The 20605-nt window shown below is 57.6% G+C and overlaps 2 protein-coding genes across 7 annotated transcripts in view; one reads left to right on the top strand and one right to left on the bottom strand.

The window, feature by feature from the left end:
• Nucleotides 1–20605, top strand: part of CDH23 (cadherin related 23) — a 207333-nt gene that overhangs the window by 154073 nt on the left and 32655 nt on the right. For 2 of the 6 annotated variants that reach the window (XM_054832455.1, XM_054832456.1), the window contains exons 25-33: nucleotides 623–775; nucleotides 1782–1895; nucleotides 3113–3261; nucleotides 11777–11837; nucleotides 12201–12349; nucleotides 13288–13423; nucleotides 13627–14015; nucleotides 14108–14209; nucleotides 15095–15424. In XM_054832455.1, the coding sequence (XP_054688430.1) occupies nucleotides 623–775; nucleotides 1782–1895; nucleotides 3113–3261; nucleotides 11777–11837; nucleotides 12201–12349; nucleotides 13288–13423; nucleotides 13627–14015; nucleotides 14108–14209; nucleotides 15095–15310 (1469 nt within the window). In that variant the 3' untranslated portion in view covers nucleotides 15311–15424. The other 4 variants (XM_054832459.1, XR_008577914.1, XM_054832458.1 and 1 more) reach the window with 4 other exon arrangements.
• On the bottom strand, nucleotides 112–9637 carry C7H10orf105 (chromosome 7 C10orf105 homolog). The gene is made up of 3 exons (XM_054832466.1): nucleotides 9591–9637; nucleotides 4497–5942; nucleotides 112–2981 (listed from the first exon to the last, which is right to left on the bottom strand). The coding sequence occupies exon 2, from the start codon at nucleotides 5925–5927 to the stop codon at nucleotides 5511–5513; it is 417 nt and encodes a 138-aa protein (XP_054688441.1). The 5' UTR covers nucleotides 5928–5942; nucleotides 9591–9637; the 3' UTR covers nucleotides 112–2981; nucleotides 4497–5510.

Genomic DNA, 20605 nt, shown 5'->3' with positions numbered 1-20605 from the left:
CCAAACCCTTCCCAGCCACAGAACCCCCTCCGGTCCCAAAAACAGGGGTCACAAGGACACGTCACCAGGGGGGAGATGTGGTTTGTGTAGGAGACACGCTGAGACCCTTACTGTGTGGTCTGTCTTTAATTCGATGCGTTTCTGTTTAGTGGCTTCACACGAGCCTGGTGCTGAGGATAAGCTGAGGATAAGCATCATCTGGCAATAAACTGACCCGGGCTTCTTCTCAGGCCTGGCTTTGGAAAAAGTTTCTGGTCCTGTAACCCCAGAGCCCTCTGCCATATGCCAGGAAATACTGAGTTTATATTTAAGCCCCCGATTTTCCTCCAAATGGGGATGGAAAGGAATCTGTGTTTGCACTGTTATGTAGGGTTTCTTTGCATACGGGGTGTGATCTGTATGTATCGGAGGCAACCAAACACAGTCTGCAGCGGTGGGGACTGGTCCTTACAGCTGGTCCGGAGGTACCCCCACCACACAGGTGGCAGGGAACAGCAGGCAGAGCATTCCCTGGGATGCTCAGAGCAGCAGGCAGATGATTTTGGGAGCCCGCTGGACATCAGCCTGGCATCTGCAGGAGGGGCGGCCCTGAGGGGACACTCAGCTCTGCTCCCCCTTTCAGTTCTGGATGTGAACGATGAGAACCCCACCTTCTTCCCATCCATCTACAACGTGTCGCTGCCCGAAAACGTGGCCCGGGATTTTAAAGTGGTCCGGCTCAACTGCACGGATGCTGACATTGGGCTGAATGCTGAGCTCAGCTACTTCATCACAGGTATGAACCCCTTGCGAAATGCTGCACGAGGGGAGCTCCGACTGTGCAAAGGAAGAGGCTGCCCCAGACCTTGGCCGGGGTGTTCTGCACATGACCGCCGCCTTTTCCAGCCCCTCCAAACCTTGTGTGGTATCGCCCTCTGCCGAACAGCCCCGCTTGGCTCCCCGCCTTGCTGACCACTCCGCCGCTACTCCTTGTCCTGCCCGGGGGCGAACACTTGCGCCGGAGCATCCCCTGCCCTCTCTCGCTGCTGGGATGCGGCCAGGCAAAGCATGAGGATGGCTTTAACGCAGCCAGGGCGGCATTTGCGTAACGTGCCTTTAGGGCTGGAAGCCCCTCTGGAGTTTTAGGGCATCTCGTAGCCCGGCGTGGAGGTGGGTTTGGGCAGGCAGGGAGCAGGCGGGCAGCGATGCTGCCCAGGCAGTGCCTGGCTCGCGCCGCAGCCGCAGCACCTGCAGCGGGAGGCCGGGGAACCCCCTGGCTGCGCTTTGACTTGCAAACTGCACATGCAGCTTTTAGCCCTCAGGAAGAGGGCAAAAATAGAAATGTCACTGAAGAGTCATTTTTCTCACAATAGCAGCCCTGTGTTTCCTCTCTCAGCCCCTCCGGCCTCCACCACAAGAAAAAAGGTGTGTGTTGTCCCACAGGTACCGCAGGCCACATGCAAAGTGACCCCAGTTTGCTTCCGAAGCGTTCAGGAAATGATCCGGCGTTTATATGATTCAGCTTTTCCTATAACCATCACTCCCTGCCCGCACCGTGAGGCAGGCACGGCATTTGGGGTGGCGGAGAGAAGGTGCTCTGCCCGCTTTTGCTGCAGAGAAGCTTTGCCTCGGAGGAGCTACGAGCCCGCCCTACGCTTGCCTCGCTCAAAACCATGCTGAGAGCTTGTGATGATTTCCACGGGCAGGCTGACCCCGTGCCCAGGCTGCAGCATCCCCTGCAGCGTGGGCTCTGCTCCCTGCGTCCCGACAACGGGTAACCTGGTCCTTGTCCTTTGCTGCAGGTGGGAACCAGGATGGTAAATTCAGCGTCGGCTTCAGGGATGGAGTGGTCAGGACAGTCGTGAGTCTGGACAGGGAGACCGTGGCATCGTACACACTGATCCTGGAGGCCATCGGTAAGGATTTTCCGCTGTTCCCGTGGGACTGTTGCCACGCAGCCACGTGGGGTGGCCGTGCATGTGCCGAGCTGCCTTGGAGACGCAACAGAGAGACAACAACCTTTGAGGTGCTCCGTAAACCAGAGCCTGTGTTTGGTGTTAGCATTTCACAACCCATGTGCGTTAATATGTCCCGTTTCCACCGTGACTTTTGCAGGCAGTAAATTAACCCCTCGGGCTTCTCCAGCCCTGGGACTTCCCCTTTTCCCCGGGGAAGGCAAGACCCCCCGTTCCCGAGAGGCTCCGTGCAGTTCGGGGCAGACCTCCGCCCAGCAATGCCAGCACCAGAGCATCGTTCCCCGAACGCCATGCCAGCCCTTGGCTCAGTGGCTGCCGATTAATCCAGAGCCACCTGGCAGAGGCAGAGGGCCCGCGTGCCAAACGCGTCTTGGCCGTCATCCCTAGAGCTTTATAATGATGTGCCTGTTTACAGAAGACTCGGATGTCCTTTTTGAAAGGAGGAATAAGTGGCCTGGTCAGAAATCTCAGGGGCACGGCACTGCAGGTGCCACGGGCTCTGCAGTGGGGATGCTGCACCGGCTGGGCACGCAGGATGAGATCCCGAGCGGTAAAGGGACCGTTCTGCCCCTCGGATGGGTATCGGACTGCCTGCGTTTTCCCGGTCCCCAGATCCCACCTGGGTGGGTTTAGTGCTCGCTTGCATCAGGCGTGTTGGGAAAAACAAATCCAACCTGTGCTCCCTGTTGCCTCGTCCATGGCAAAACCAAGCGCCGTGTTGCCACGTCCTTATCTACCGAACATCAACCGGTCCCGGTGCTCTTTGGCTGCGAGCTGAGCTGGGTCTACAGAAAACTCATCAGACCCCTGCCCGTCTTCATCTCCCACATCCCTGACCTCCAGGGTCCCTTCCAGCGTACATCACCCTCTTTGTCTCTGGCACTGCAAACCCTCTTCAATGAGCGGTTGCGCTTCCAGCCTCGCCGGGCAGTGGCTCCATGGCAGAGCTTGGGGGTGGTTTGGCTTTTCCTTTTTCTTTCAGGATAGGCAGAAAAAAGCCTCGTGGTTCAGTGTGGGATTTGGAAGCTGCGGAAAAGACAGAGGATTTGTTTAGAAGTGTTGGTCCTGTTGTTAGCAGCAGCAGAAGGCTGAGCACCACCTGTGCAAGGAGGAGATGGAGGTGACCGAACCTCCCCTCGCCTTTCTCTCCCGTACAGACAATGGCCCCACGGGGAACCGACGCACTGGGACTGCCACCGTGTACGTGACGGTCCTGGATGTCAATGACAACCGACCCATCTTCCTTCAGAGCAGCTACGAAGTCAGCGTCCCCGAGGACATCCCGGCCGCCAGCAGCATAGTGCAGGCAGGTGGCTTTCTTCCACCGGGGTCCCTGGGTGGGCGAAGGGGGTCCCCCACTCTCTGAGCCCCGGCACCGTGGCTGTGAGCTGCAGGAAGCCCAGAGAGGACGTTTTGTCTCCCCATGGGTGGTCTGTTCCCCCAGGCCAACTCAAGATATGTTCTTGCTTTTCTGCTCCCCTGCTCCTTTGCCTAACGCAGGCTGTGAGCACCAGGGAGGAGACAGCAAAACGCAAGGGAAAAATAAGGAATTCACCCCATTTCTGCAGGGGGCGAGAGGAGAAAACCCAAGCCCTGTGTTGGCGAGGCTCCCTTGCCCGCCTGCATCCCCACGTTCTCTCTCCTCCCAGCAGAGAAGGGGCTGAGAGCGGAGATCTCAAGGGGGAGGGAGAAGAGTGCATGCAAAGAGATGCTCTGAGAGCTGGGGGGGAAACGGGGGGAGAAAAGCGTTTGGACTTTGCTTTCATTTTTGTTCCTCTTTGAGGGAGCGGTGGGCAGAGCTGAATGGCTCAGTGAGCACCAAATGAATGCGGGCATTCACGCAGCCTCCGAGGGCTTCCAGCATCCCTTCAAACCCAGGGCTCTTCTGGAGCGGGCACCAAAGGCTCTTTGCAGAGGGCCCTGGGAAGGCTCCTCCTGCCTTGAATACCTCTCCCAGCACGGGGAAAGGGGCAGCTTTGTCCCTGGCTCTCACGGGCAGGGTGAGTCACCGGGAGAGAAGAAAGAAGCCTTTCGCTTCTTGCAACAAAGATTTGCTGGGAGCCGTGCTCGCGGCGGCCGGTCCCCAAGCGCGGTCCCTGCAGCTCCTCGTCACCTGTCGTCCCGCGGCACCACGTATGTGATGCTCGTAGCACCGCGCCTGTCTCTGGGGTCAGGCGTCTGCCTGCGATCCCTGCACCCGGGGGTGGAGGTGTGCAGGCAGAGAGGAGACTCCCAAAACTGAGCCGGTTTTGCAAATCGAAAGATTGTGAACGGAGGAAACCCAAGTCTGACATCCAAGTCCCTTTTCTTAGAGCACAGGTCCCAAAAGAGAGGGATGCCCTTGGCAGTCTGTGGCAAAGGAGGGGCGTTATCTGGGGGAAGTTTTTGAAGGTTTCCCCATCCCCTTCTTGCAGCTGCTGTCCTCATTAGCCCCCGTCCAGCCCTCTGCATCCTCCGCTCCAGCCCTGATCAGCAGATTGAGCTGGCTTTAAACAGCCAGGGGCTCAGCGCCGTTCTGCTCCTCATTTCAACCCAACTTACGTAGCACATTTAGGAGCCACGCAAGCAGCTGAACGGCTGCAGGTCCAAAAGCCAGGCGGTCCGAAAGCCAGGCAGCCCAAACCGGGAGGAGAACAGGAACGTCCCAGGCAGAGCTGCGCCCCGCGAGGGTCAGGAACCGCGTGAAACCCAGAGAGCTGGGGTGTGGTGCTCGCTGGGCACGGAGACTTCACCCAAAGGGGTGAACTCGATGGCTGCAGGTAGTGTGAGCTGCAGACCTGGAACCATTAAACCATTTTTTCCGATGATTCCTTGAAGCACTTCAGAGTACCTGCTGGCTGTTGTACCCTTTCCCAGCAGAAATGAACGGCTCAGCCTTGCGTGGTGGCTTTCCAAGCTGGCAGTGCCTGCGAGCCTCAAAAGACCCCTTTAATGTATTTATAGGCGTGTTTACCTGCTCCCGCTGCTCGTTTATTGAAGCAGGTTTCCAGCAGACAGCTGTAGCGTGCATCCTTCCGAGCATCAACCGCAGCAACCCACGGCTTGCTGCGTGGTGAGGAAGGGGAGCAGGGTGGCACGAGCCTTCCTCCACATGCTCCGGAGCACATCGTGGGGGACAATCTCAGCTGAGGATTGCTTTTTGTGGAGCACGTTTGCCCCGGGATGCCTCTCTTCAAGGAGATATTTGTTAGGCAGCCAGGTTGCTCTGCTCTCGCCCAGGCTGTTTGTTCAGGTGCCTCACAACTTGCACTATGTTTTCCAAAAGAAATGAAGCAGCAATATTTTTTTGGACTGCCCGGTGATAGCTGCGTGTGGGTGTAGTTCAGATGCCTCCGCTTTTCCTGCCAGGAAACAGTAACCTGGAAAGCATTTGGGAATCTGAAATAGCAAAATGTCCTGTCGCCTCGCAGAGCTGCTGCCTGGGAATGAGCTGCTTAAAGGGGCTCTGCCGGGATGCCCGGGGTCCCAGGGGCTGCTGGAGGAGGGAACTCAGCCTGAACCAAAAGCTTGGGAAAGAATAGCGGTGCGGGGTGAGTTAGTTCCCGCAGAGCAGGCTCACATTTTGGTGGATTCCATGATGTCCCAGTCCTGGCTGGTGGGGGAGCTCCTGGGGCAGGCGAGGTGGCTCTGGGACACTGGCCGACTCCTCCTGAAGGTGTTGATGGAGCATCGCAGGGAGCCCAGACGCTTCCAGAGCCTCAGCTGGGGCTCGCTGGCATCCGCCGGGTGATGGGGCATGCACTCGCGGGACCCAGAGCGGGACTGGTCCAGCGCCACCGGCTTGCAGAGCGTGACAAAGATGAGGAAGGTCGCCAGGATGAGGAAGATGCAGACGAGAGCGATGATGACAGGCAGCGGGTCTGCTTTCTCGGGGGATGCAGTAATGGATGGGATCAGCTCGGTGGTTGAAACCAGAAGCCCGAGGAGAGGTGGGGTGGGAGAGGTCCCGTTGCCAGCATCCTCCGTGCTCATCTTCCCTGCAGTGTGCTAGGTGACACAGAGAAGCAACACGGGTGATTACCACCTAGAAGCTGGACAGGCAGCCACCCTCTGTCCAACCTGATGGATTTTTGGCTTGCCTTGAAGTCCAAGGTCCTCCTGGCCATGTTTTCTGTATCACAGGGTGACAGGAGTCTGTCTGCTTTGTCAGCAGGCAAAGCACAGAGGTAGGAGTCATATCTGCAAAGCGCTGCCCTGAATTGAAGTGCTAAACCACCTGGCAAAGAAATCTAGCGCAGGCGGTACCACGAACACGCAGTACCACGGCCCCGCTGATGACGCCGGTAGGGAACACACACTCACGTTGCGTGAAGCTTTTCTGGAAGCGATGTATAACTGCACACTAGAGAAAAAGCCCAAAATCCTCCCCCGAGGCTGCTGGGGTTTGGTTCTTCTCTATCCCCCGGAAATGTGGTTTTGCTGAATTGACTGTCATTTGGGGATTTTTGATTATTCCCTCTCCCCTAAAGAAAATGGGTAATTGGCTGATGCTCTGGCCAGGTAACTCCCCATGGAGCTGCAGTACTGCTCTAGCGTTGCCTTTCTCGTTGTTGTTTTTGCAGGGGCCGGTTCTAACGCCCTCGCCCTGCCTGTGCTGAAAATCCACTCGGGTTAGGCGCTTTGCTGACCTGGTTTCAGGTTCAGACACGCCGCAGGTTTCTCAGCCGGATCTGCAAGCAGTGATGCAAACCAGCTTCCCAAAGCCTCATTAGTAAGAACTCTCACCAAACACCTGACGGTGACTATCCTTTCCTTTCCCCACCGGGTCAGATCCACCCCCAACTCACATCCCCAGAGCAGTTTGCACCCATCATGTTCCCGCGCACCCGTTCCCGGCCCTGGAGTCGGCAGGTCCCCAGTTCGGAGACGAGGGCTGGGGAAATATTGCTGTGCCAGCCCTCTGCGACACGACAGCTTGGCTTGGCCCTTCGTGCTCTAAGCCTGTATGCTGGAGGTAAAGCTTCATTACACTGACCTCCCTCCAGAGATTTGGGAGTCAGAAGAGCGATGGAGAGCTGTTAGATTGGTCCGTGGCCAGGCAACCTCCTGGCAAGTATGGATTTGGATTGAGCCAATTTAAAATTAAGAGTTTAAGGGGGAAAAGGCAGGGCTGCAGGGACTGCCAGGGCCTCTGGGTCTGCTCTTGCAGCCACCACCCCAAAGGCAGGCAGGTTTGTGTAGGCAGCAGCCAGCCATTCACCGGTAAAATATTCAAAAAAGGGGAGAGAAGACATCAGCGAAACGTCTTTCATCGCTGATTGGAAACTATGAGATGCCCCGGCGGAGACGAGCCCGGTGGAAAGTGAGATGCTGCATCAGAAGATACAAGCGTTGCTCACCGGCCAAATTAGGCAGGAGGAAACAACCTTAAGCAAACGCCGTGAGAGCTGCAGGGCTCGGAGGTTAAGGAGTCCTCAAGCTCGGGTTGTCTGTGCCGCACCATACTCTGTGTGCTCCCAGCTCTGGTTTGCCAGGACCCTGCCTCATCCCGGAGGATCTGTGCTCTTCCCCTTGCGGGCAATGAGCTGGGATACAGAGGGAAGAAGGTCAGAGGTTTCCACTAGAGTTGGGTGCCGGGTTTGAGGCACTTGGGAGATGTGATTTATTTCTGGAATACTTTGCATCGCCTGGGCTCGAGCATTTAAAGCTGTGATGCTGGCAGCCTCAGAGCAAGGACTGCATCGGCCCGGTCAGAGCTCGGAGGTTCTGGGGAGATGCAGCCGCTTCCACGGGTCAGAGCCAGGTCTGCGCTCAGAAGATGGGAAATGCAAAAATAGATGGGTCGGCATCAGAGCGCACCTTAGCTCGGCTAAAGCATTTCTTGATCGTGCAGCCTCTCCTTGCCTGGCTCAGCTCCTTCCCCTCCAGGTTTGGGAGCAGAGCATCCCCTGGCAGCCGCAGCCATCCCAAGGACCCCCCTGCTCCGTGGGCGGGCTGCTCCTGTGCGCTGCCCGGGCATGAAAACCAGCAGGCAGGGCTGCTGCTTACTGCGCACACCAAAGGCAGCCGGAATCGAGGTTTCCACGGCTACCTTCATTCTGGCATTTACTGACCGCACGTGGTTTGGCTTGATGACCTTATACCGTTCCTTAAGAGCGAGCCGGGAGGCACGGGCAATTTCTTCGGGTTGGTTTTTGCTCTGTTGGTGGTGGCCGTAGGGTTTTTATTTTAAATCCAGCTGACAGTGTTCCTCAGAAACCTGTCAGGGGGGATCGCACTGATGTTTTCCCAGGGTTTTCCAGCCATGCCGCCTTCTCCTCCTCTTGCTTCCCATCCATCCCCTCCTCACACCTAGCTTGGCTGGCAGAGCTGCGGGTTCAGGGAAGGTCCGGGCTACCCCTCACCTGATCTCTGAATCCTTCCAGAAAAAGAGCTGCTAAAAATCTGGGAAATCTTTGCAGCGTGCACGTGAGCAGTGATTTTTTTTTTTATAGGGCAAATAAGTTTTCAAAGTATTAACATGGACAAAGGGGATTCCCCGTCACCTCCTGCCTGAGACAGAGCTACGGTCATTTGAGCAGAATTTCAGCAAAAAGCAATCAAAACTGGGGTCTTATCAGCAGAAAGGTCAGGGTGTGATAAGATCAGCGCTGCCCGTGCCCTGGCCGCAGCACACGTGGGGACGAGGGCTCCCCTCCCGCGGGGTGGGAGCTCGGTGCCTTTCCTGAAGCGTGGCAACGGACCGGTTGCGCACACCAGCCAAGCTGCTGCCTGCATCCCTGGTAGTAGCATCGCCCCTTCCCAGCATCGCTGTCCCACCCAGCCCCACGTTGTGCACCCCGGTTGGGTTAACAAGAGGCTTGCCCAGCCTGGACAAACCCCCCGGAAGGGTTATCCTTGGCCGATCAGCTCTGACATGAGGCGTCCCCACGAGTGCTCGGGACCCAGCACTGGGCACGAGGCAGCTGTGGATCGGAGGGACAGAGGAGAAACTGCAAAAAAAGCCAAATGCTCCTGAGGAAGGTGGAAAGGAAGAAGAAATGCCTCTTGTGCATTACTCTGCCCAGCACCCGGCGCTGCCTGCCTGGCCCGGCGCAGCTGGCTAGTTTGGCAGGAATTTTTCCATATGCTCTCCCTCCCTTTTCTCAAACTCCTGCAAAGAAAAGGCTGCTTTCAGGCACTTCTCTGCCTGTAATACAGCTCAGATGAAAAGCAGCTCTCTTTCCCCTCCCCATCTTGCTTAGCGACGCTTTCCTGGAGCTCCCCAGCTTTTCCCAATGCGCTAAGTCTTTCCACTGGCTTGCAGGAGGGGGTAACGCTGGAGGGTACCAAACACCCAGCTTAACGACCCGGATGGCTGGGTGCCACAAGCAAAGGGCTGTAAGCGATGCTGCACCCCATCACCCTTGCTGTTAAGCAGCAGCGCCGCACCCGCAGGACTTTCCCCCCCCTCTCCCATCACCAGGACAGACAAAGCAACGCGACGGGGAAGGGACGCCTGACTTCAAACTCGCCCCAAACTTGGCATCTCCCCTCCCCACCCCATGTGCAGCCCTTTCCCTGGGCGGCTGCAGGGCCGAGAGCAGCAGCTCTGCAGCTGGGGACGGCGGCACGTCCCTGGCCCGCCTCGCTCGCCCCTCGGGCTTAGCCTGAGCGGCCGGTGGTGGGTTTGCCGCAGGGGTTTGGGGTCCCTACCTCTGAGCGGCCGGCCGAGCCCGGGCTTTGCCTCCCACACGCCTGCCTTGCCGCCTCTCCTGCCGCACTCTGCGGGCTGCCAGCCCCCTCCTCCCTTTTGGAGGGCAAGGGAGGGTGGGAGAGAGATGGCAGCCCAGCTGGGGACGGCCCGAGCACGCAAAGCCAAAGGGGCTCCCGAGCCCCCTCCCGAGCTTTGCCAGCGCAGCGGTGCCCCGGGGCTGTGCCCCACCGGGGCGAGGGGGCGAGCCCCCCCCCGGGACGTGTGTCTCCAGGCTTTGCCCCTGCCGGAAGGCTGAATGGTACGGTCGTGGGCTGAGCCCCCCGCGCCAGGGAGGGGGCGGCGAGCTGCCCTCCGCACGCCTGCTCCCCCTTTTCCCAGCAACTCTGCGCAAAGCCGCCTGCTTTTTTTTATTCCCCCTGCTTCCTCCTCCTTTTCTGACCCCTTTCCAGTAGCTGGGGGTGTTTGAAAGGTGGTTTGCAGAAGGCTGGCTCTGCCTGCAGCCCTCTCCCTCTCTGCTAAGGGGATAAAGCAGGCTGGAGGCACCGGTGTTCGGCTACGCAAGGTGCTTTGCACTTGCAGCAGAAAGAGCTTTTCTCCCACCAGTTGCACTCACGTTAAATTGTTTTCCCAACTTTGGGACAGTCTGGCAAAGTGTCCCATCTCCTCTGGGACCTTGGTGGGTGGAACCAGCAGCAGCTGAGCTTCTTCCCAGCAGCAGGAGCATGCGTTGGTTTAATGCAAACCACTTTGTTTTTTTTTTTTTTTCTAATAAAAACCAAACACTTGGGCTGACCCATTTCACCTGGTTTACGTGCCAGACCTGCCTGCAGCAAATGCTTGGGTGAGCTGAGAAAAGGGTGGCTAAGGGGGTGTTTGCGGGGTACGGATTGCTGCTCCCATGCAGTGCTCTTCATATTGAAAGTCTCCCATCTGCTCGCCTTAAAATGTATTTTCCTGGGCACGGCGGGGCAGGGAACGGCACAAAAAGCTGCAAAGATTTGTCTCCCGTCCCTTAGGCTTCCCTCCCACCGTTGCCGCCCTGGCACGGTGTTTTGGCTGACGGGACAGCTTTTCCCAGGAGGGAGTCAGTGCGTGCGGCAGGCTGGTCTCGCCGTGCCAAGGCAGCCGGTCTGCCCGGGCATCGCTGGCCTGCTGGTGCGGGACCCATCCATCACACAGGAGAGGTGACAGGCCAGCTCCTGCCCAGAAATGGCCTTGGGGAGCGCTGGGGGTGGAAGAGCTGGTGTGGATGCAATGGCAGCGTGCAGAGGGAGAGCTCTCTGCTGGGAAAGGAGGGTGCCAGGTCCGTGGTGAAACGCGGAGCAAGGCACAAGGTTGCGTCCAGCCGTAAGCAAGATGTGAGCCGGTCTGGGACGGAGAAAAACAGCGTGTGTGTGGCACACATGGGGTGGGAAATCCAGATAGTTTGCAAGTGCAGGGTCAGCATTTTCTAAGATTGCTGCTGCCGTGGGCTTATTTGGTGGAAGGGAACAACAGCAGTTCAAGGCATCTCAAAACTGCGCTTTTGGAAGAGCATCTGAGAGTCCTGCAAGCGTTGTGCGGGGCTGTGGGTGAAAGCCAGCCCTGGGCTTTTTAAAGCCGAGCCCCCGTAAATGGCTTTGCTGTTCCCGCTGCACGTGCCATCCTTTGCAGCAGCCCCTCCTCTTCGCCGTGCCCGGCTGGGTGCAAACCCCCACCTGCCTGGGGAGAGGAAACCGCTGGGTAACGTTTGTAGGCAGAAGATGCCTTGCCGGGGGAAGCAGGCAGAGAATAAAGGCTAAAGCATTCCCTGTGTCCTCGCCCTGGCGATTCGCAAGCGGCCAGCGTGGTTTGGATGCTTCGTGGGAAGCAGTTTCTGTGGAGAGGAGGTGCAGCGGCTCGGGGCCAGCTGGGGAGGAAGCCCCCGGCCCTGCCGTCCCTCGCCAGGTCCCGCTTCCCGGCTGCCGCGGCCGGTGGGCTGCTGGCTGGGTTTGCAGGGAAAGCACTGCAGTGTTGTTCAGCGACACCAGAGGGGACCCGTGTCTTGGGTTTCCTGGGGTGGACGGCTTCTTCGGTAAGCGCGTGGACCGTCGCAGCCGAGGGGTGCTCCCACCCACTGCTCGGGGTCTTGCGAGGGCTCAGACCAGCGTCCAGCGTGCGCTAGGCCGGTGGCATTCACGTTTCTTCCGGTATTTTTCTCACAAAGGTGAAAGCCACGGACGCGGACGAAGGCGTTAACGGGAGAGTGTGGTACAGGATTGTCAAGGGTAAGTTCAGGTGCCCCTTCGTGCATCGGTGCGTTTGTGCCAGGCCCTGGCCAGCCGCGCGTACAGCCTCGGCGCTCCCTCCGTCCTTTTGCGCTTTGCAGCCCACGGGAACGTTTCCCCACCCCTGAGAGAAATTCAGCATTAGGGTTAATTGCGGGGGGATGATTTGTCATTGATGACACCTAGATGGCGTAGCTCCTGGCTTGACCAGGACCAGTCCCTGGCGTAGCTGAAGGTGGTGGGGGGCTTGGGTTTTGCTCAATAATCTGCCTGTGCCGCAGCTCCCCGGGGAAGGCTCGGCATGTTACCAGGACTGATGCAGCGGTGATGGGCAGCATCCATCTCTCTTTTCCCCTCCGCCAGGAAACGAACACCACAATTTCCGCATCAATCCCAGCACGGGGCTGGTGATGCGAGGCGTGCGGCACCTGGACAGGGAGCAAAACTCCTCGCACGTCCTGGAGGTGGAGGCCTACAACACGGAGCAGGGACCCATGAGGAGCTCCGTGCGGGTAAGGACCTCACGGCCGCCGAAGGGTGGGCAGGAGGGCTGGCCGGCGGCGGAGTGCATGCAAAATATTTGGGATGCTTCATTAGAGGGCAGTCATTTCCAGCCTTTGCAGGCATGCAGGAAGTTTGAGAGATCTGGCATGGAAATGCTGACGGAAATTCTCCGGTGGCTGCCCGTGGGTGGAGAAGAGCTTGTTGGGGTGTTTTTTTTTGTTGTTTTTTTTTTTCCTGTGACATTTCGGTGTGATGAAGCCGCTAAGTGGTGCGGCAGTCACTGTCAGAGGGAGTCCCCCGAGATGCGGCTCTGCTGCCAGGAGGAAGAGCTGAGCCATAGCCTGTTGGTAACCATGTCTCCTGGCCAAGAACCTATTTAAATAAGCCAGGACCCAGTGACAATAATCTTTAGCAGTGATACACCGGCTTCCCACAGTTCCCACAAACCCAGCCCTCCGGTTCCATCTATTTTTAGACCCACCGAGTTCATGGTGGGCTCTGGCTGAGCACGACCTGCCCGCAACACCAGCAGCAAGCAGAAGAAACCAGGAGGAGAAAGGATGTTCCCTGGGGAAACAGCAGCTCGACCCGCTGAACTTCGAGCAAAATTTCCCACCGAGTCAGCAGGCGTTTCCCCGTTGCAGGGTCTCTAACTGCAAGATTTCCAGCAGGGCATCCCAAAACACGGAGGAATTAATCTACAGACTACAACCACCTCTGGCCAGGGAAGGACTGAGTCACTCTGACCACAGGGCTCATTTAAATCTGTGATGTTCAACTCTGTGCGTTCGCTCTCCCTCACGTGGTAGCAGTAACAGAGATAACATTTCTCCTGTGCAGCAGATGAGCGCCGTGAAGGATGTGTTTCCCCTCACAAGTGTAAGCAGCTGGTGAGGGTTCACGAGCCTGCCCGGCTCACCCATGGTTTCTCCGGGGGCTTTCACAGGTGATCGTCTACGTGGACGACGTCAACGACGAGGTGCCGGTGTTCACCCAGCGGCAGTACAACCGCCTGGGGCTGCGGGAGACAGCAGGGATAGGGACTTCGGTGGCGGTGGTCCGGGCCACCGACCGAGACACAGGTAGGAAGCCAGGAGTGAGCTTACAGAAACACCAAGTTTGGGGGGAAAGCGGTGAAATCAGCCATTGCATGGATCCTGGCTTGGCTGGGCTGAAGTTTCCACGTGGGATGGGCTCTGCTCCGGGATCGGGGTCGGTGTCGGCGGTGCCTGCTTCTTTGGGTTGCTTGGTCCAACCGGCACCGTGGTTCCTCCTCCTGCCCCAGGGAACGGCGGTCTGGTGAACTACAAAATCCTGTCGGGCGCCGAAGGGAAATTTGAGATTGATGAAAGCACGGGCCTCATCACAACCATCGAGTACCTGGACTACGAGACCAAAACCAGCTACCTGATGAACGTCTCTGCCACGGACCAGGCACCTCCCAACAACCAGGGATTTTGCAGCGTGTACGTCAGCCTGCTGAACGAGCTGGACGAGGCCGTACAGTTCTCCAACAGCAGCTACGAGGCCGTGATCATGGAGAACATCCCCCTGGGCTCCGAGGTGCTCCGAGTCCAGGCCCGCTCCATCGACAACCTCAACCAGATCACCTACAAGTTCGACCCCAACACCAACACCCAGGCGCTCTCCCTCTTCAAGATCAACGGGATGACTGTAAGTAGCCGCAGCGTGGTCCCTCCTGGCTTGTTTGCCCACTGTGGACTTTGATATTGGTGGCCAACACAGCTGTCGTTCATCCTCGGCAGGGTGTGATCACGGTCAAAGGCCAGGTGGATCGAGAGAAGGGGGATTTCTACACCTTGACAGTGGTGGCCGATGATGGAGGACCAAAGATTGACTCCACGGTGGTGAGTAGCTTCTGCCCGCTTCCCCACCATCCTTTACACGGGCAAGCTGACCTCAGGGCACCTCCCTTTTCCTCCAGCATGGGACAGCATGTCCTAGTTGTCCTCTCTGCTCCGACCATCAGGGTCTGGAAAACCTGATTTGGGGGAAACCCTGTATTTGCGTAAGCACAGACCAAACAAAACGCCAAAATACCCCAAACTATTGGGTTTGCAGGTCGCTCACCAAGCGAAAGCAATTTTGAGGGAAGTAAATTTGGGGGCCTTGAAATACTTCACGGTGGTTTATGTTTAAGAGGGTTATATCTGGCAGTTTGAAAGGCAGCTGAGCAGGGGGGTGATTTGCATTTCTCTGGCGGGGCCGGAGGCACGGCGGGTGCGGGGCGAGCCTGGTCCCCGTGCTGCGGGCAGGGGCAGCTCAGCCGGCACTACCCAAACTCCGCTGGTTTGGGACAGCTGGGGGAGCGTGGTGCCGGGGAGGGTCGAAACCGGAGGCTGGCCCGCAGCGATGCGCAGCGCTCTGTGCCTCGTGCCTCGGCGCATCTGTTGCCCCTAAAAAGGATGCTGGATGACAAAGGCGGCGAGGCTGCGAGCGCTGCCTGTCCCCACTCATGGGTGCTGGCAGCCATGCTCTCCGCACGCTGCCGTGCTCCTGGCTGAGCCTTTCCCGGAGCAAGGGGCAAATCCGCCAAGCTTGTCTAGGAAAAACAGGGATGCACTAACAGAGGAGCCTCCAAATCGCTGCAGGGGGGTACCGCGGCCCCCAAAGCTGCCACAGTGGGATGCGGGGCCAGCCCTCTGCCCCTTGCGCATGCCCGCATCTCTTCGCACCCCAGTAACTCTTGGGTTTTTGTTTTCTCTGTTCCCCCCTCTGCTCTGCTCCAACAGAAGGTAAGCGTGTCCGTCATGCTGGCATCACCTTGGGGGCCAGGATCCATCCTGAAATCCACATCGAGCCGTGGGGAGGGGACCAGTGTGGAGATCTCCAGCCCCATCCCACCAGCTTCTGTGACACGCCCCGGGATGTGGTGCCGGCCAGCAGAAATCCCAGCGCCCCGATCCGGCATGTGGGACAGCAGCTGCCGGATCCATCGCAGCACCTGAAGGGGCTCTCCCCGCTCCCGGCTCTCTGTTTTTAATTCAGTGGCAACAATAACCGAATCGCCCCGAGGTGCACAGCTCACTCCCCGGTTTCCTCCGGGATATTGTCACATTCGGCCTGGCTGCACCTGGGGGTTCGGGGCACCCATAAATAGAGCCCCGGGAACAGAAAGGCTCTTCCTCTCTCATTTCTGTGTCGCGTTGCAGCTCTTTGATTACAAATGCGATGAGAGCATTTCCTCTGGCTGATTGTGGCCGAGGTAGCCCGGTCCCCGGTCCCCTCCGTGCTGTGTCGGGGTGTCCCTCCGAGCATCTCCTGCCCACTCTCTTGCCTGCCCGTGTGCCTTTTCCCAGGAGGGAGCTCAGGTCTCCTCTACGCTCAGTTTGCCCTGCTTTAGTTAAATACAGGCAGCTCCAACTTCTTTGTGCCTGTGTAGCTTCAAAGCAAACCCTGCCCAACCTCTGGCGCCGTGAGCACGGCTGAAATCGCTGCTCGTGAAAAGCTCGGCAGGAAAGGGTCACCCCGCGGCAGCGTGAGTTGCTTCGTGCCCAGCTATTTGGAGGATAAAAAAACCAGAGGATGCTCCATAGAAAAATCCACCACTTGAGAGCTGCAGAGTTCTTGTGCTCTTTCTCCAGCCTCTAAGCATCCTTCCTCCTCCTCCCCTGCAGACAGGGATGTAGCTTCAGCTCCTGGGCTCAGATACCTGCACCCGGTCCCATGTGGGATGGACCACAGTCACGCTGTTGGCACCTCGGGGGGGTGCAGCAGATCGAGAGTTTGCCGGGGGGTGTCAACGTGACTATTGATGCTGGGTGGGCAGGGGGCCGGCTCCTGCCCCTGCCCTGCCTGAGCCCCGTGCCATGCCCACAGGTGACCATCACGGTCCTGGACGAGAATGACAACAGCCCCCAGTTCGACATCACCTCTGACTCCTCCGTGAGCGTGGCGGAGGACAGCGCCGTCGGCAGGCGGGTGGCCGTGGTCCTGGCCCGCGACCCGGATGCAGGCAGCAACGGGCAGGTCGGGATGCCAGCGCAGCGGGTTCGGGGCTGCCCGTAAAGCTGCGGTAGTGTTTCACCGAGGCAGAAACACCTCCGTCGGTGACTTCCCAACCCCTTCCCCTCATCTGCCTCTCTGCGAGAGCAAGCTCTGGTCGCTGATGCCAGCAGTTTTGGGGATGTTTGTGGAGCGGGTACGGGTGCTTCCCAGTCGAGGCGTGCCTGCAGGAGAGGAAAAGCATTGTCCTTGGGCTGTCTGGGGCAAAGAGCTCCGCAGGACACATGTCAAAAGGAGCCCGGCAATCTGAAAACCAGCTGTAGCCTCTCCCGCTGCGGGAAACGGCAGCGAAGCCCTTGGCAGGCTGAGCAGGAAGATCTCATTTTCTTTAGCACGCAGACAGGCGTTTAATGAGGTCTCATCACCTTTAATACCAAAAATTGCTGGCGTCGTAGGAGGGTGTGGATGAGACCGGGTGTTTGCGTTGGGCTGGCTGCAATAAGCCAGCACGCCCGTGGACCCCAACTCATTTCGGAGTCTTCCCGAGACAATGCTGGGTTTATTATTGTAGGGTCTCCTTGCTCCCCACAGCATCACATTGCCTGCCCTGTTTTTCTTTCCCCGTGTTGTTTCCAGGTGACGTTCTCGCTGACGTCGGGGAACATCGGCCGGGCTTTTGAGATCCGCACCACCAACAACACCTACGGTGAGGTGTTTGTGGCACGGCCGCTGGACCGGGAGCTGCTGGATCACTACACCTTACGGGTAAGCACCAAACCACCCCGCTTACCTCCTTGGGCTTCTTCTGCTTTGAGCATCAAGGCTGTTTTCTTGGGGATGTGAGCTTAAAAATATCATTTTTTTGAAAAAAAATCTTTCCCCCAACCGCAGATCCAAGCCTCGGACGGCGGTGTGCCCCCCAGGAGGAAGGAACACACTCTGCGAGTGAACATTCTCGATGTCAATGACAACCCCCCCATCATCGACAGCCCCTTTGGCTACAACGTGAGCGTGAGCGAGGTGAGCACCCAGCCCTGCTCCTCTCCTTCCATCCTCCCAAGGTGAGGTCTGACCGCAAGGCAGGTGGGGACAACGCCGTTGTCCCCACCTGCCTTGCGGTCAGACCTCACCTTGGATGATTTAAGACCTCACCAAGACCTCACCTTGGGTGATTTAAGGCTTGGTGACCCCTTGCAAACCTCACCTGGGGTGATTTAAGGCTTGGTGGCCCCCTCGCAAGCTCTCCACCTGTGAGGTCCTCCTAGTTTTGGGCTAGGAGAGAGTTCTGCAGGCAACTTAAGCCCAGGAGGCCACAGGGACCAGCAGGAAGGAGAAGTGGCTACACACCCATGGAAATGCCACCGAAGTGACACAAGAGGCGGCGCGGTGCAGAATAGGAATTGCTTTCAGGAAGCGGCTCGGCAAGAGCTAGATAATTAAGCAATAAAACACAATCAGGCGTGAGAAAAGACAACTTATTTCCTGACAGTTTAATTCCTGGACCGGGGGGGGGGGGGGTGTTCTCAATTTGATGATGAAAAATGAAATACGAGTAATAGCCAGTGACACTTAGCTGTGAGGAAGTGCTGCTCATGATTAATAGCTTTGCATTAAAGTTATTGCCCCGTTAGGATTTTCTTATCTATTTAATACATGTTCAGCACTGGTTGAAGAACAGAATTTCTGTTTTGATTTCCTCCGTAATGGGACCATCCAAAAATAATTAGCCGAGCTCTGAGTCCATTACACAGCTTTCACCTTTGCACGCACACTGGGTTTTACACTCTTTCAGGCTGTGCCAGCCTAGGAAGGATCTAACACGCAGCTTTCTGCGGCAGGGAGTCAAACCGGTTCGTTGCAACAAATGGGAGATGCCGTAACGGAAGGAAAAAGAGGTGCAATTTCGGCGTGCAGCGGCAGCTGGCTTTGGCGACTCTAACAGCAAACATCGCCTGCTAGTTTTATTCCATTTCTTTTTAGAAGCTGACATAGAAAACACATTTAATTTCAGAGTTGCAGACTACAAAAGATGGGAGCGCTCAAGCAAAGGGCAGAGCCTTCCACTGCTAAGCCTGCGGCTGATTCTCGGCTGAGCTATCAGTGGCAGGGCGAGTAGCTTTTCGACGAAGATGCATCTATTAATTACACGTGGTTTGCAATAAGCACTGCAAAAATGGCATCCAGGAGCTGGCGAAGGAGAGCAGCCTCCTGCTTGGCTGCTGGGTGTCCGGGCAGTGATTTTGGAGTCTCAAGCACCACAATGCCTGGAAAAAAAAAAAACCCGCTCTGTATTAGAACGAAGTTATGAATGTTATTAATTACGTAGTTTACACATTATGAGGTGCAGGTAATTCGTGTTGTGTATCTCTGCCGCTCACCCCGCCGTCTCACCCTGCAGAACGTCGGCGGTGGCACGGCGGTGGCCCAGGTACGCGCCACCGACCGGGACGTCGGCCTCAACAGCGTCCTCTCCTACTACATCACCCGCGGGAACGAGGACCTGACCTTCCGCATGGACCGCGTCACCGGTGAGATCGCCACCCGGCCCTCCCCGCCGGACCGCGAGCGGCAGAGCTTCTACAGCCTGGTGGTCACCGTCGAGGATGAGGGCAACCCCTCCCTGTCGGTGAGCCGCCACCAAAATTTGCTTTTTGGGGGTAGGATGGAGCTGGGCAGCACTGTGGGAGCAAGCTTAGCGTTGAGATGTTGAGCTGGGAAGTGGGGAACAGGCACGGGGAGCGATGTTTTGGTGACCCAGCCGTTCGGGTTATGTCTCAGGGTCCAAATTTGCTGGTACGAATCAGAGCCTCCTTCGGCACCCGGTCCTGCGGGACCCGCTCTTGTGGTCGTTCATGCAAGATGCTTCCCGTCCCGCTGTGTCCGCTCCGAAGGGCTTTTGGCAGAAGGGTTGAATTGTTTCTCTCCCATCTGTAAAGGGCGAGAATACCGCGAGTATCCCAACGGGCGAGCGTGCTAGTGGCTGCAGGAGTTGTCTTCCCTCCAGCTTTTTGTCTCTGAGTCCGAAAGGTCTTGGGATGTTGCTCTCGCCCATCTCAGGGCAGGGGGTGGCTGGAGCAGCACCTGAACCACAGTTCAGCTCACCGTGGAGCAATGCGTGTCTGCTCTAGCGCCTGCAAATGAGATGAGCTCCGGCAATTACTGCTACAGTCGTTGCGGTCCCCGCCGTGCGAGATTTGGGCAGCTCGTTGGTCGCGTTGCTGCCATCCGGAGTGCCCTGCCTACAGCGAGCAGGGTCTGGGGGTGCGTTTGGGGGCTGATACAAGACCCTGCCCATCAGCCGTTGGCGTGAGGAGGTGGCCAACTTGCTTTTTAGCTACCAGCGTGTAGGAGTGCCTGGTGGGTAAGTGCAATTGCTGCAGCCTGGCTTCTCTCCCTCACACCTTCCCTGCTCCACGGAGAGCAAGTCGCATTATTTGTGCCTTTAAGGAGGACTCTGGCACTGGAGAGTCAAAAGAGCAAATAACATTTGGTGCATTTTCCAGCCCGGAGTCCCTCCTAACCCCCCGGCTCTGCGGGGACGTGAGCGAGCCCCTGCGCGCACAAAGCAAGCGCAAATGGTGAGACAGGGAGGTGTGACACCCTGTGTGACACCCTGCCACCCTTCCTTCCCCCACCTCCATCTGCTATCTCTCTCCATCTCTCTGATCTACCTGCAGAGCCCTCGCTGCAAAGCCCTGCTCTACATTTTGAGGAAACAGATTGCAACCAGCAGTACAAACTGTGGCTCGCGACTCTCGCTTCAGGCTTTGCGCTCTCAGCTCCTCCCTCCCGGGTAGTTCACACGCCTGCCTGCGCATCACCGTCTTTTTCTGAAGCGACGCTGCCACTGCGGCTTAAATCTGGATGAGTCTCTTCCTCCAAAATGAGAGAAGGCAGCTTTGTTGTAGATGCCACCAGTCCCTCCCAGACAGGTCCCCATCGCCCCGGAACCCTGGGAGCATCACTGATGCTGCCCTGGTGAGGAATGCCACGTGCCGAACCGGCAAATCCCATTGCCGTGGTAATGCCCTCTCCCCTTCCCGGTGCCGGAGAGGACAAGTGACGCAGCTTATCGCTTCACGCTGCCAAAGCGGTGTCCCAGCGGCCTCGCTTGTCCTCAGGGTTTCTGCTGCGTGACCACCACGTCACCGGCGCAAGTTATGCCACGAGCGACAATCAAAATCCCGCCGTGCCAAAGCAAAACAAAGCGTCCGGTGACCCGATTCCTGAGCGAAGAGTTTCCGTGCTTTTCGGAGCATGAGGACGCTCTAGGTTTTGTGAAAGGCTGTCCTGCATGT

Source organism: Grus americana, chromosome 7, assembly GCF_028858705.1.
Source record: "Grus americana isolate bGruAme1 chromosome 7, bGruAme1.mat, whole genome shotgun sequence".
NCBI classification, from domain to species: Eukaryota; Metazoa; Chordata; class Aves; order Gruiformes; family Gruidae; genus Grus; species Grus americana.
This window is presented reverse-complemented; position numbering and strand designations above follow the sequence as displayed.